Raw genomic sequence first — 16,045 nt, forward strand, 5'->3', positions numbered from 1 at the left:
GAGACGGATGTCAGCCCGGGATCAGGAAATTATGCAACCGATGTCCCGGCCAGGACACCTTTCTCCCCCCGAAAAAGTCCCCCGGCCTGATCGGCCGCGATCTCCGATTGATATGCAAATACCGTGGAAAGTTTTTTAATTTCTCCATCCACGTAATTCGTCGTCCTCGTCAAGCCCGCGTCGCCTTCCCGTCGCGTTTTCGCCAACTTTCTGGATGGACAGCTAATTTCTGCGCGCGGAGGACGCGTCGAAGACGGAGGGACCAGAGGGTGAGGAAAGGAACGCGTTCGCCACGTCGTCGACGCTCCTGCATCCAGGAGACCGTGTCTCGGTCGAGAGAGCGTCGACGAGACGGGTCCTATTCCAATTCCAGCGAGTTAATTGGAATTGTTTGCCGCAGACACCGCGAGCCGCTTGCCTTAGCACGCTCACGAGCCTGCTCACCCCATGCGCACCCTTCGGCCCAGTCCTCCGCCAGCCAACGCTCACGAGTCGTGTACCGACCAGCCACGTCTTCGGTGCAATTAATTCCTTTCATCGCCAACAGACTTAGAAAATTTCTCCACCTTCGGCAACCGTAGCTCCAGACCAGGAGACTCTGAAATCGTGATGGAAAAATGGCGAATTTTCTGAGGTCCATGGCTTTCACGGATTTCGTGTTGATTTTAGCAATAGAGGAATTTTAGATTTGGCAATTTTTTGAGGATAAAATTAGAGTCGAATGGATAAATTTTTATCCTTGAATTGCAATAATTTTAAGAAGAATTGTAATAATTAATTATTCTTTGGACTGAGATTCGGGAAGAAGGGTGAGTTGGGGGATGACGTTTTAAATCTCAAAATCGAATGCATTTTGCGGACAAAATTATAGTCGAATGGATAAATTTTTATTCCTGGACTGCAATAATTTTAAGAAGAATTGTAATAATTAATTATTTTTTGGACTGAGATTCGAATAAAAGGATGCATTGAGAATTGACGTTTTAAATCTCAAAATCGAATTGCATTTCACGAACAAAGTTATTCTCGAATGGATAAATTTTTATCCTTGGATTCCGATATTTTTATTAATTAATTATTTGTTGGATTGAGATTCGAGCAAAAGAGTGGGTTGAGGTTCGACGTTTTAAATCTCAAAATCGAATTGCATTTCACGGACAAAATAATAGTTATATACATACATTTTTATCCTTGATTTACGATAATTTTAATGATAATTGTAATAATTAATTGTTTCTTCGACTGAGATTCTGGACGAAGGGTGGATTGATGGTTGACGTTTTAAAATTCGAAATCGAATTGCATTTTGCGGACAAAATTATAGTCGAATGGATAAATTTTTATTCCTGGACTGCAATAATTTTAATAATAATTGTAATAATTAATTATTTTTTGGACTGAAATTCGAATAAAAGGATGGATTGAGAATTGACGTTTTAAATCTCAAAATCGAATTGCATTTCACGGATAAAGTTATTCTCGAATGGATAAATTTTTATCCTTGGGTTCCGATAATTTTATTAATTAATTATTTGTTGGATTGAGATTCGAGCAAAAGAGTGGGTTGAGGTTCGACGTTTTAAATCTCAAAATCGAATTGCATTTCACGGACAAAATAATAGTTATATACATACATTTTTATCCTTGATTTACGATAATTTTAATGATAATTGTAATAATTAATTGTTTCTTCGACTGAGATTCTGGGCGAAGGGTGGATTGATGGTTGACGTTTTAAAATTCGAAATCGAATTGCAATTTTGTAAGAAATTCAGGACTTCAAGTGCTAATCGAAATATCTTGTTTGAGTCGCGATGGAATTTTACCGCGGAAATTTTGGTCGATCAAAAAATTGTGGAAATTCAAAACTTTCCTGGATTTTAAGTAATCTATTATTCTTGTTCACAGCAGTTTTCGAGTTCATCGAAAGAACTCTGAAATTCGCGCGGAAAAATAATAGTCGAAAGAGGGAAGTTGTAATTTTATGCAATTCAAAAGAAAGTTTGCGTGCTGAATAAAGACCATAATGGCGGCTGACCTGGCCGGGGCTGACGAAGTAGCCATCACACGCCGATAAACATTTCCTTTGTGAAACAACGTTTTTACGTCTCTCTTAATGAAGCTCCCAAAGCAGGTTATAGGGGTAGCTTCTTCTCTAAAGATGTTCTTCTTTGATGATGTTCCTCCGACGTTATTATACTCCAGCAGCATCATGCAGCCACGTTTCAGCCAGCGGCTAAAATTTCCTTTCAGAAGATTCGATTTTTGCTCGACGATTTGAAATCTGCTCGCAGGTGTTAGCTACGTCACATTTTAGACACATTTCCAAGGAATCCATCTCCCACCAATATTAATATCTACGATACGGACTAGGTCTAACATTATTTACAAGTACAATTCACGCGATAAGGAATTCGGTGTAATTCAATATCATGAATAATATTCGATAAGATTAACCGAATTTTATCACCTTCCGAACGTGTATAAAATGTGATGGAAAACGGGTGAACGATACTTGACAGTTCACTTTAAGAAACAAAGAAGCAACAGCAAGTTCGAGGAAAAATAACAAGGTAAGTGTCAATACGACTTACTCACTTTAATTGGACTCATAACAAGCTAGAGCTTTCTCGATCAAAATTTATTTTCATTCGATACTTCGAGTTGAACATGAACTCTACGAAGAAAGATTGGAAGCAGATATCTAAGAATCCAGGGTTTCAATCTTTGTTTGTGTCTCTAGACTGGATCTACAGTAGACTCCCGATGATCTTAAAGCTCAGACGGAATAATAAACTTGCATTGACGCAGAGTTACTCTAATTGCCAAAGTTTCCTTCTTTATTTTCTCTTACATTGTAGTACGTAATTATTAATTAAATTCTGACTTCCTATTTATTATTATCACTGGATATGTGTACTTTATGATATTATATTATTATACTCGAGACGTAGATTCACTGACACTGAACCCACTGTAACCAAATATAATTTTTATCCTTTAACACTTTGACTGCCATGCACTTCTTATATGGTGCACTCAGGGAGCCACGATAAAATTTTCGTTATTCCTAGGATATAATGTTCAATTATCAAACAATATGGCAAAGAAAAAGAAAATAATGATGGAAATTATTAATGTATTTTATTGAAAGTTCTCTATTTATTTGCGTTCTTCAAATATTCAAAAATTGGTTAGAATAGAACAAATATAAATTTAAAAAATCAGAGCACTGGTGACCACCATGAGCCCACTCAGGAGACAAGCATCGGTCATTGATGATCACCATGGCAGTCAACGTGTTAACATAATTTCATATCGTCTCCTAATTTTTAATATCGATATGTTAATATTAAAATAACAATACTCGAATACATGTCAATCTCGGAAGACAAAGAACATACAAAAATTCGCTGAAAAGTTGGACAAATGATTTTCAAAAATGAAAAAGGAATATACAAATATCGATACTCAAATTCTGTCTTCAAGTACGAACACGTAATCCAGCAATTTTCACTTGCCATTTACCATCGTTCCTCTGGCATTTTCTCAGATGAAGTTCGCAGTCGCCATGTTGGTTTTCCTGGCCGCGGCCATTCCCCTGAACGCTTACCAGCTCCCAGCTACGGGATCCGGAGCTCTGGCCAACGAGATGCAAGACTTCGTCGACATACTGCCTGTCGACGATATAGTAGCTCTGTCAAAGGCCTATGCAACCCAAGACGAGCAGTTCCGAGCTGTCATGGCCTACTTGGGCAACACGGAGACGAAAGAGTGGGTGCAGTTCTTCGAAGCAGAGCCTAAATTCATATCGCTGATGAACTATGTACAGAACAACGGTCTCGATATTTACTACCTGATAAACAAGTTGAACGGAGCCCTGCGCATACCACCGCTTGTCCAGAAGCTCAGAGCCTCACTGACTATCTCCAAAGTTGAAATCACTGGTGGACTCGATGGATTCCTCTCTGACCTGGGTAGAATTATCCCATTGGAAGAGATCTTGAATATGTTCACCAAGAAGCTGGAACACTCGAAGGTGGTCAAGGATCTCACACACGAAATTACATCTAACGGATTCCCTGAATTTTATTTCTCCATTTTCAACAACGAGCACTATAAACGGCTGGTAGACATGGTTGCTACAGTTGGCGTGGACAGAGAAGTTTTCTTAGCCTATACACCATTATTGCTCTCAACTTTCGTCATTGTCACGTAAAATTCGACAAATTATGTACATTTAATATTACGTTGATTTCTCTCCTTAAAAAATAAAATATATTTATTTCGCATGGAAACGCGGTTCTCTTCATTCTTCGCCTGTGTCCTTTGCGATCCAAGCAGTATTCCCAGAAATGATATACAAAGTTTTGATGCATAATCCACGATATTTCTGTCAAACGAAGTTTGAGCAGGGAAATAAAAAGAATCGAATGAAAATAAATGTCGAGACCTGACATTACGACTAGGTTTAATTTCCGTAAGAAGAGAAAAATAGATTAGAAATTGCGAAAAAATCTTCGATAATAATCAGCGTTTAATTTGGAAACCAATGATTTCTTACTGCGATACTACTATGTTGATCGCAATAAATCAATAAGGAAATGTTCTGTATCGAGTACCACGTACATGTGTCAATATTTTTTAGGCGATAAGGTCTTATAGAAACGTCAGTTACATTGCATTTAATAATTTTTGCTATTATTCGTGCAATCTTGCGTTCTGTATATGCCGTGAATAATAGTGGCAGTAGCATCAGTGACGAGGAGAGAACGATCCACTTACTATGTTTACAAACATATTGCTTATCTATTACGAGGTAAGGTAGCAAATTAAACGTCGCTGATGATCGTGATATCAAACGAGTCTTCTTTTTCTGATTATCCGTAATCTCGCAAACACGATGCCATATACACTGATTTTCTACCGTGTTTCTCATTATGCTAATGTAGAATCCTGTTTCTTGGCAATCCTGTGGAACAACACATAATTCCTTGAAAAATATATTATACACCAGAAATACCAAACTGTTTCTATCACAAGAATTCTATTTTTCGAAAAATATCTTGACCTCTCCCTTCCAATCGTGCTAATGTAAACATCCAATTAGATAATTCGGATAGATAATATCGAAATTCTTCTCCAGATAATGTAATAAGTATAAAGTCTCAAAATTCTTTTTGGAAAATTTTTTGATCATGCTTCTCATCATCCTAATGCAAAATGTTCACTCGCAGTTATCCCAATCGAAATATACATATAACAGAGGCTCCACTCTTCATGAACTTTCGAAAAAGTTCCATGATTAAATGTACACTAACATCGAACCTTACTTTCCAGAAATTTGTCCTGTCCCATTTTTCAATCTACCGAAATGAAATATTCTCTTGTGACTAATAAATAAATAAATTAATAATAACCGGTACATATAATTTCACTGTTCAGGTGCTTCCGACAGAAGCTCGGAAATTAATAATGCGCAGTAACTCTTTTATCTGCATTTGCATTTTATTCGTCATTGACAAAAATCGGTAGCCAATTTGGAAACAGTCAAACGACCAAGGTCTGCGTGAGGTACGCGTGCAACTCGTTGAACAGCTCAATGGCGAAGGTGACCTCCAAGCCGCCTTCCTTCGCCCAGAAGTAGTGATGGTGCAGGACATCATTCTCCTCCATAGCGTTGCAGAAGTCCTTGAAAGCTTTGGACTTCAAGACGACCAGGAACCTTCGAAAGCTCGCGGAGTATTTCACCTTCTGTCGCAGCAGCTCGTGCAGTTCATCCAGAGGCATAGTGTCGAGTATCTTATTAATCATCACGCTCAGACCCCCTGCAGCCATCTTGGGCTCGTACTTGACGAACCTCGGCGACGTCTTCCAGAAGCATCTGATCCTCTCCTGCCAATCGTCCACTCGCAGACCATTTTGCCGCAGGAAGTCGATCAGCTTGCTCGCTTCCGGTATTGCCTGGAACTCCCGAAGGATGAACCTCTTCTGGTCATTCACGAAGCTCACCGTGTCCGCGATCTGCGCGTCGTATTTCATGTATCTCTCCACGATCCCCTGCACCTCCTTCATCGGGACGAACGCGAGAATGTCCTTCAGGTCATCGTCCAGCGAGCTGGTGTCCTCCAACGGAGGCAGGCTTGGCAGGTCAGGATCGCTTGGTCCTGACCTCCTCTTGAAGGCGTAGTACCCGAACACGACTACCGACGCGGCGGCCATTAAGCTCGTGATCACTATCTGAGGGTTCATTTCTCGAGAAATTGTTGAGACAGGTTTCAGTATGACATCATCGTAACGATGACAAACTTGCGATTCACTAGTCGTTTCACAGCTTGAAATCCGTGGAGGATAGTGGCTGAGCGCTGTCAATTGATCTTGTTGGCACGAGTATAGTTTCTGGAAGATTGATTAGGAAGATTGTCGGTTTTATTAATCTCAGTGGAGAATTTTTATTTTAATTCTATTATAATTTAAGAAATATACGTGGCCAATATTTATTATGTCAATTGTGCAGTGTGTCGTTGCTTGACAGCTCGGAAAAATTGACAGGGGTTCTGAATTCTGCGATTAAGCATGAGATTAAGTATGGATAAGTACTTACATCAGTGGAAACTGGATTTTAAGACACGTGGAAGAGGGAGGGCTTTTTTAAAAGCGTGAAGTACATTCTCTGAGCCATCATACGAATATTCCTCTTGTTATTGTTCTAGGTCACGCGGGTTTCTTGGTTAACTGCCCAGTCGAGATAGGTTATGGTAGATTATTTATCGAGTATTTCGTTGTCGAGGTGTTCACATTTAACACGGGATTTATAGAATCGATTGATCGGTTAGATGGTTACGTCGAGGATTCGAAATTTACAGGGGCGAGTCACCGCGAGGATTATCATGCATGCGCCATTTTTATTTGCCCCGGAAGCTCGCGAAGTCGACGGACTTCCTTGGATCTCGCTGGACACTCGAAACAACGTTCACGTTCTTTGGAAAATAAAATGAGAATAATAGATCGTAGCGACCATCGTTCTCACTCTCGCCGCTAGATGGATTCCGACTTGAAGGAGGTTCGAGCACTTTCTCGCAAGTCCTCGTAACACCTCCGCTTCCTATATATATAACTTCTCGACATTCGAATATTATTCCGGTCCGGGTAGGGACTGCTAGGTAGCTTTACTCATGAGTCCACTAGCAGGGTCGGTCTGGGACGCATATTATATGGTGTCTGTAGGGGGACATCATTATCTCTCTCGCCGCTAGATGGATTCCGACTTGAAGGAGGTTGGAAAACTTTCTCGCAAGTCCCTCGGAAAGCCTCCGCTTCCTATATATATAACTTCCTAAACCTTTCAATAGTATTCCCCGGTCTAAGACAGAGAGGGGGCCTGATAGGGGAAAGCCCCCTTTACTTCATGAGTCCACTAGCAGCAGGCCCGGGGCCGGATGTGTGCTGTCTATAGCGACTATCATTCTCACTCTCGCCGCTAGATGGAATTCCGACTTGAAGGAGGTTCGATGGTTTTCTCGCAAGTCCGTAGGAAACCCCCCGCCTCCTATATATATAATAACATCCAGATCTTCCAATAGTAATTCCTATTAATAGTCCGCAGGTCCTTATTAATAGTCCCAATAGTCTAAATCGCAGGGAATATATCATACCAGACCTTTCAATAGTATCCCTACTAATAGTCGAAGGTTATTATTAATAGTCCCAATAGTCTAAGGCAGGGCCTGCTTGTGTAGTCTTACTGATGAGGCCACTAGCAGGTCCTGGGACCAAGCGCATCCCTTCCTTTTCCTTTCATCCCTTCTAGCACCACCGCCACACGAGGATACCTGCGACCAATTGACATTCAATAACCGTGGGGGAAGACCCCCTACAAAATAATTAACACGTTGAGTGCGGCGCCGATTTTGCTATACTTTCCGCTCAGGCGGCAGCTAGCGAGCACTTGATGCCGAACGCTCAAGTATACCGAAGGGTATGAGCAGAAGATTACTTTGTTTCACTTTGTCGTTTAGACTGTGAGAATGGTACAGCCAATGCACAAATATACAAATTATAAACAGAAGATAATGGGGTGGGGAATGCCAGAAAGGCAAAAAGGCGATCACCAAGAAACGATCAGTCGAAAAAAGCCACGGAAGTGTAAAGATTTACTTTAGCAGAGGGAATTAAATTTTTACAATATATTAATTGTCATTGATAATTTAACCCTTGACAATGCCAGTCTTACGCATCGATGATGATCAAACGAAAAATTCGCTGTCAGTCCCTAGAATCCACACCGTCCAAACGAAATGTCTTCTGTCAGTTCCTAGGGACTGACGTAGCACTCAACGTGTTAAAAGAAGAGAAATTACCGATATTTCCTGTTATTTCCATTCTTTGACATATTTCTCGATCTATGATTAAAAATGTTTCAAAAATGTTTCTATTCGGTTGAAATATTAAATAATTCGAGATATCGATAATGGCGCGTGAATTTATTATAATAAATGATTGGAAATGACGAATAGAAGATACGTATGGAATGGAGTGGAGTTTGATTTTGATCTCGAAATTTACAAGTGCGGAACCTTTATCTTCGAAATTGAGACACGCAGTATACATTGATTATCATTTGCGTGATTTTCCTCCGATACGATTCCATCGTCATTCAGTATTCAAGCATTCGATTCATCGATCAGATTCACGTTGTCCGGCTGATGGTTTTCTCGAGAAGCATTTCAAAGATATCATCCACTTTTTGTCGTGAAAAGTCGTTACGTCACAGTACGTCGAAATGATAATTATAATTAAAGATAGTATCGCAAAAGGAAATGACAATGACTATAGGACAGTGATACTTGACAGATACTGCTTCGCAAAGCGTTTGTCAGTCTTCGTATTGTTACCTAATCGATCAAAACATTGCGCTTTTTATCATTTCATGTAACCGATGACGATTACATATCATTGGACATATTCGACACCAATTGACTTCTTCATTAAGGAATTCTTACGTACATGCATATGTATGAACACATAACGTAAATCAATGATAATGAATAATTTTTCTTTATCCAATTCATACATGCTATAATTGTATACTTGAAATTTCAATTTATAAATTGTCCGTATATCAGTGTTGCATAATAATTACCTCTTTTCCGGTCCTTTTTTAAATATTTATGCAATAATCAAAATTAGGTATCAAATTTTTTATATTAGTAATTGCTATATACCACGATCCAATTTTCTATGTTTATATTTTATTTCTACATAAATATTTAATCGAAGTTTGGAGTATACATATTAACATTAAAAAGGTGCACGAATATTAATATAAGCGACTGTGGACATTTTATTAATTTTTAAACCTAATTATTAGCGTCTTTTCATAAATGAATATTGCTGAAACTTGTTTATATTTATTAAATTGCATTTAACGAATAATTATATTTCGTATATTTACAGTTTATTAATTCTTCGAAAATTCTTCAACCTAATTATTAGCGTCTTTTCATAAATGAATATTGCTGAAACTTGTTTATATTTATTAAATTGCATTTAACGAATAATTATATTTTGTACATCTACAGTATATTAATTCTTCGAAAATTATTTTTATTTCTATATATTATAAATTTTATTCTATTCTATGATGTTGTGTGCTATTGTTTGTATTTATTATTGTTTATATTTATTAAATTGCATTTAACGAATAATTATATTTCGTATATTTACAGTTTATTAATTCCTCGAAAATTCTTCAACCTAATTATTAGCGTCTTTTCGTACACGAATATTGCTGAAATATTTATTAAATTGCATTTAACGAATAATTATATTTTGTACATCTACAGTATATTAATTCTTCGAAAATTATTTTTATTTCTATATATTATAAATTTTATTCTATTCTATGATGTGTGCTATTCTGTTACACGGTGATTTTATCGCGATCAAGCAATTAAGATATATAGCTGTACGCAAAATTGCGAAACGTTAAAAAATTCTGCTAAATTAGGGCAACCTGTTCGAAGCACGTGAATCATTTACTATTTATCTATTACTAGAAGCAAATGGTTCAATTGGTCACGTATTGTCGATGAATCAAGTATCGAATGATAATTTGAAAAATTGCGGACCCTTTAACGAATAATCGTAATCTATCGAGTATTATTTTCCCTGATTCTCTTTACCATACTGCCTTTCATTATCGCCTTATATCGCGCACGTAGAGTGACGTATATTTCTCACGTGATATAGGCAGATGAAACTTGCGAATTGCGTCTCGAGCGAATTATCAATTCCGCGACGTGAATTTGATCGATGAATCGTATGATTAAACATGTCAACGTCACGATGCTCTCCGAAATCACCATAGGATCATATGAAAGGAAAATTACTAGAATGGACGTACGATTCGTGCTTTGTTTCTTACCAGGGGACATGTCCATCCCTCCTACACCATAATTGATGAAATTATACGTGAAATATAGTTGCCAAAAAAATATTTGACACATATTTTCTTTTATTAATCATCGTCCTTATTAACCCTTTGCACTCGGCGACTTTTTGGCTAGAGAAGAGTAGAAATTCAAAGATTCTCTGCTAAAAAACTGACGATACATTTTGGAGCAGTAATTGAAGAATTGTATAATAATAGAATTGTAGAATTATTTAACTTCGATACTTCGCACACTGTTATATTGCATTAAATTTGATATATTAATCAATATCGATCCACCAAATTCTATGAAATGGTGACTGAAGCTCACCTCTCGAGTGCAAAGGGTTAAAGGGATGAAAACAGCCCCCAAAGTTAGGATGACGATTAGGATCCCCTAATATGAAAACATATTTTTTGGAGTCGATGGAAACGTGTTCAGTATTGTTCAAATTTATTTATAATTATTGCATTATTTAATAATGCAGTACTGACAAATTACGATAATTCTGAATGAATTACGAATTAATTAATTAGAATAATTAAATTATTTTATACTCAGAAATGTGTGACGATGATCTACAATTACTTTGAATTGTAAATCAAATTGTAATCGATGACGCCCAAATTCCTGGATTAATACGTTGTTTGAAATGTTCTTGGAATCGTGGTATTAAGTAGTTAGAGATGATTAATGACGATTATACTAAATTATAAACTAAACTAAAAACTTCCGATTATTACTTGAAATTATTGTACTAGACAGTATCTAGTGACGGATCACGATGACTCTTCGATTATAGTCTGTCACCCGATGTTCAAATGTATATACGTGATTAATTGTCTTGGAAGCGTATTATAAATTTATCAAATTAATTTCCATTATTCACGCGAATTTCTCGACGCTTTGCATATTTCTAATGCCAATTGTTACGTGAGGTATTCTATTGTATGGACGGTGCATAAATGTGATTAGGTATGTACATACGAAAGAAACGTGAATCGTGTGAAAGTACTATATTGAACTGATTCCTTTCTAGATAATTCTGTTATCTATATATATTATCACAATTGATATATTATTTGTATATAAAATATGGGAGAAATTTTTGAAAAATAAAGGGAAATATACTGAATATACATTATGTAATAATTATCTATATAAATGTATAATAATAATGTATTATATATTCTGTTATATGTTTATTCGTATATAATAAAATGTAATATATAATACATGATTGTTATACGTTTATATAAATAATTGTTATATAACACATACTTAGAAGTAACTTTCATTTATATATTTTCACATTTTCAAATTTTATTCAATTTATTATTAATTTCTTGTTATTTATTCGCCTTTATTTTTCAAAAGTTTCTCTGATATTTTATTATTCGACGAGCACTATGGCATGATTAGGGAATTTTTAAGGAATAGAAATATATAGAGATATACGAGAGATAAATTATTTTCTGTATTACCCTACATTATCGTTATCATTTTATTGGTTCTATCAATCAATTGATAAGCCAATGGATTTATTATCCATGTTCATAGATACCTACTACACGATCTGTGATCACGAAACGTGTAACGTTCATATTAGCAAATAGTTTGCGGAATTGATAAACCCTAAGTCATTGTCAATTTATTATTTTCGACTTTCTAGCGATTATCTCAACGCGAAAATTTTTAGGAGATTCGAATTATTCGCGTAACCTGTATTTCATCAAGAACCGGAAACTGTCTATCAAGAATATCACGCGAAAATTATATTCCTTTCCAATCGGTATTTCAGAATTTTCTGACTAATCAATGTCACAGAAGAACCTGAAAAGGGAAACAGGAAACGTAGACAAAGAAAAATTAAAAAGAATATTTTATTAATAACGAGAAGTAATTCGACTTTTATTAAATTATCGTAATCTCAACTTATATTTAATATATACATAAAATAATTCTTCATGTCACATCTCTATGATCGAAAGCTTCGAGACATCGTCGGAATTGTATAAATAGGTCTACACGAGTATTCTTTCATACTGATAAATCAGTGCCTTGACGACGAGCAAAGTGGAGAAGTTCGTGTGGAAAGTTTCGCTATCGATGTCGAGGTACTGGAGCTGTTTTAACACATTCGCGAAATGTTCGTTGTCAAACGTGCTCGTGAACAGGTTGGTGTACTGGGGAGACAGGATTTCGTCTACGAAATTTTTGAACACTATGGAGGTGGCGACCTTGTACTCGAACAGGTTGGTCCAACCGTACACCGGCGTGTTGGCTACGAGATCACTGAAGTAGCCGGAGAGGCCACCAGAAATCTTCAGCCCGGAGTTGCTCCATATTTTCTTCGGTTTGTGATTCATGGCGTCATTTATGAACTCTAACAAGCTGTACGAGTCGAGTCCGTTGGCCATCAAGTAGTCGAGTAACTTTTTAAACTGAGGCATGTCGGCCAAGTCATGCAGGTAATCCTTCATATCGTCGCTCTGCATGAAAGAGATGACCCATTGGAACTCTTTGTCGTTGGCTAGGTACACCTTCGTCAGCTCCACCACTTTGTTCACGTTCAGCAAGTTCACGAATTCCTGCAGGTCTTTGGCCAGAGCACCTGTGCCCGACGCTGGCACTTCGATGCCAGAAGCATCGAGTTGGCTGACCGTGGCCAAAACGGTCACGAATGCGAGAGCGAGTTTCATCTGCAAGCAGGTAGAACATCGCGATGAGCAGATGTAAGATCGCGAGACTTTCGTTGCGTAATTTACACTAAACGGGAAAAGAAGAATTTCGGAAGAATCGGAATGAGAGAAGATATGAGGAAGGAAGAAAGTGTCAAACTGTGGCAGGTTAGATTTGCAAAACTGGCATTTGCACCATTAATTATCTATTTCAAGTTTATTTACCGTATAAATCTATATTACGAAGTCACATAGAATGATTTTATTCGAAAATATGTATAACTTCTTGATCAAATATAAGTAAGAGCTTGTTTGTTACATTCAATTTCAATTAGAAACTTAAAAGATTTTGTTTAAAGCGAAAATACAAATAGGTTAATGTTAACATCTATCTTCCAATTTATAGAACTTGGAGGAATCATTTAGCGAGGTTAATTGTCTGAGAACAGTGAGAAAATGATATCGGAAATTGTGAAGTGGTACAGCCACGCGTCGTCCATCTTTGGTCTCGCGAGACTAAGATGGCGTCGCGGTAGCATCCCGGTGCAGCGTCAACTGCAAGTCACGACTCCCCTTTCACATGAAATCGGAACGACACTACGATTCGCATGACTCGGATATAAACTACAAATGTTTAGAGTCTGAACACAATTTAACATAGTCTCTAAGTGAAATATTTTTGTAATAGAATTCGGACGCACCGTGAAGTGCATATTGCTATCGCGCGAAATTCGAACGACATAATTGCATTGTATAATACTCGAGGGTTACCGGGAAAATTGTATAGTGTAGAAAGTGATGGAAGGTCTTTAGTTAACGAGTAAATTATTCGGGTACTCACCGTAGGCTTTCCAATTTTTTGTGTATTAATACCAGCAGAATTCTAACGCAAGACAGTTCTTCCTTGCGATTTATATACCATTGGTGAATCCAATCTATCCCTCTATCCATCTAGATAAGATTACACGAATGATCCAATGATTAGCACTAGTCGACGAGACAAGATAGAAGCAGGAAATTAGATCGTTTATGGTGATATCGAGTTAACGTAACGAGGACCTTTTAGGATGAGCAAGATGACAAATAGTAATATATAATACACCGTTACTTGTGCTCGATGCATAAAATTCGATACTGTAACCACTTATTATCTAGACAAGAAACGATAAAGTACTTTAACGGATAAAATGTTCCAAGTCGAGATCGAGTGTGATTGATCGTTGAAATTTTAATGCAACGTTATTGTGCATATTCATTGTGTCCGCGTAATTGTAGATAATTATTTAATCTCGCTAATTTCATCTCGTGCTGTGTTTGATATAATAATAAGTTTTCAAATATTTTCCAACTGTCTTTTATAACTCAGTTATAGACAAGTGAATAAACACGATCGTCAGTTTAGCATGTCTGCCAAATTACTGGAAAATATTAAATATTTATTTAAAAACCTTAGCCAACGATGATTAAATAATACAGGCAACGTTTCGTTTATACACTGTTCTTTGAACAAGCTTAATACCTGGAATATTTATAAAATTAACGGAAAACTTAATTGCGTCGATTCAATTGTAATCTGCAAATAGGATCTAATGCAAATAAAGTTTTAATTGCGGAACCATAGAACGATGAGTGTGCAGATCCACGAGACACTTTAATTCGATGTAATCAGCAGAGCAGATATTAAAATCGATAAAGATCGTCCTCTTGGATCCACGTTTTTGACGTTCGCGTGCTGCCCTCTATGTCGAGGCGTTTCAACTACGAGCTAGTTATAATTGCAAAAATCTGCAAATTTCGGCTGACAAATAATGCAAATGTTTCAATTGCACGCTATTGACCAACGATATTAATACGAAAATCGAATAGCAAATTAACGTTGAACATAAATTTAAACCGAAATTAATACCGATCGAAGAGATTCAATCGCGAATTCTCTACGACCCTTAAATTAACTGCGACGTTAAAAAATTTACGAAATGTCGTCGAAAATCCATTTTACAATCCTGAACGTTAATAAAAGACACATGAAACGAGAAATATTTATACAAAGAGAAAACACGTACACCTAATAGAAAAGTGTAGAAACCTTCCTAACAGGGTTAATATAAAGTAAGGTTATAATTCAAAAAATTTCTTAAAATATTTTTTCATTTTCTTCCTCTTACTTACTTCGTTTATATTTTTATTTTAAATTATCATTCGATTATCCAGAGGTACAAAACAGCTCGCTTCACTTATGGCAATGATAACGTTTTCGACACTCGTTTGCTGTGTAGGTACTGCAGAGCGAGAATGGTCGAAACCAACGAGTTGCCGATCTATAAAAGCGCAAACAATGTTCTCGACTTAGTATTTCGACAATTCTTTATCTCTGATATAAGAATCGCTGCTTATATCTCTAAGTACCGAGTCAATAATTCCAACCGAGACACTAGCAATCACCAAATATTATGAAATATTACTTCCACGATAGAAATGTCGAGAAAATTCCCAGGAAAATCGAATTTAAGTTCCAAATTAGTCCACTAACTAGTTACGTTCCAAATAACTATAGTCCGAGCTGGAAACCGATTTTCTGAAAATATTTTCATCGATATCAGACGAAAATTCCATTTCGATAATTTTCATTATTCAATTTTCGAATTTCTTTAAATTTATATTTATATTTTATTATTATTGTTATTATTATTTATATTTTTCTTATTCCGATATTTCCACGCGTCTTCGAGAAATGGATGAAGATTGCGATGCCAAGATGGAGGATTCTCGACTACAAATGGTGGTCGTCGAAGCAACCCTGATAATTCGGATTCGATTTGCTTCAGCCCCCGTTGTAGTGGATTTAAATCGATTCCTGGAAGAATGATCGATCCCGATCCCAAGTTCGTTAACGCGACGGAAGTTTGGCCGACGGAACGAGAAAGCAAAAGG

General features: G+C 36.9%; 3 protein-coding genes across 3 annotated transcripts; 1 reads left to right on the forward strand and 2 right to left on the reverse strand.

The window, feature by feature from the left end:
- The first annotated feature begins 3,553 nt into the window (after positions 1–3,553).
- LOC108546052 (uncharacterized) lies at positions 3,554–4,219 on the forward strand. The gene has a single exon (XM_017897971.1). It carries the CDS (start codon positions 3,554–3,556, stop codon positions 4,217–4,219), a length of 666 nt encoding a protein of 221 aa, XP_017753460.1.
- A 1,331-nt stretch (positions 4,220–5,550) lies between these two features.
- Positions 5,551–6,252, reverse strand: LOC108546053 (uncharacterized). The gene has a single exon (XM_017897972.1). It carries the CDS (start codon positions 6,250–6,252, stop codon positions 5,551–5,553), a length of 702 nt encoding a protein of 233 aa, XP_017753461.1.
- Positions 6,253–12,457: 6,205 nt separating this feature from the next.
- Positions 12,458–13,976, reverse strand: LOC108546054 (uncharacterized). The gene is made up of 2 exons (XM_017897973.1): positions 13,956–13,976; positions 12,458–13,135 (listed from the first exon to the last, which is right to left on the reverse strand). Exon 2 carries the CDS (start codon positions 13,133–13,135, stop codon positions 12,458–12,460), a length of 678 nt encoding a protein of 225 aa, XP_017753462.1. The 5' UTR covers positions 13,956–13,976.
- Positions 13,977–16,045: the final 2,069 nt, after the last annotated feature.

Source organism: Eufriesea mexicana, unplaced genomic scaffold, assembly GCF_001483705.2.
Source record: "Eufriesea mexicana isolate 0111107269 unplaced genomic scaffold, ASM148370v2 scaffold571, whole genome shotgun sequence".
NCBI classification, from domain to species: Eukaryota; Metazoa; Arthropoda; class Insecta; order Hymenoptera; family Apidae; genus Eufriesea; species Eufriesea mexicana.

What these genes read in the sequence shown, in the direction of transcription:
- LOC108546054 (XM_017897973.1), bottom strand. Translation starts at nt 13,135, where the DNA reads ATGAAACTCGCTCTCGCATTCGTGACCGTTTTGGCCACGGTCAGCCAA.
- LOC108546052 (XM_017897971.1), top strand. Translation starts at nt 3,554, where the DNA reads ATGAAGTTCGCAGTCGCCATGTTGGTTTTCCTGGCCGCGGCCATTCCC.
- LOC108546053 (XM_017897972.1), bottom strand. Translation starts at nt 6,252, where the DNA reads ATGAACCCTCAGATAGTGATCACGAGCTTAATGGCCGCCGCGTCGGTA.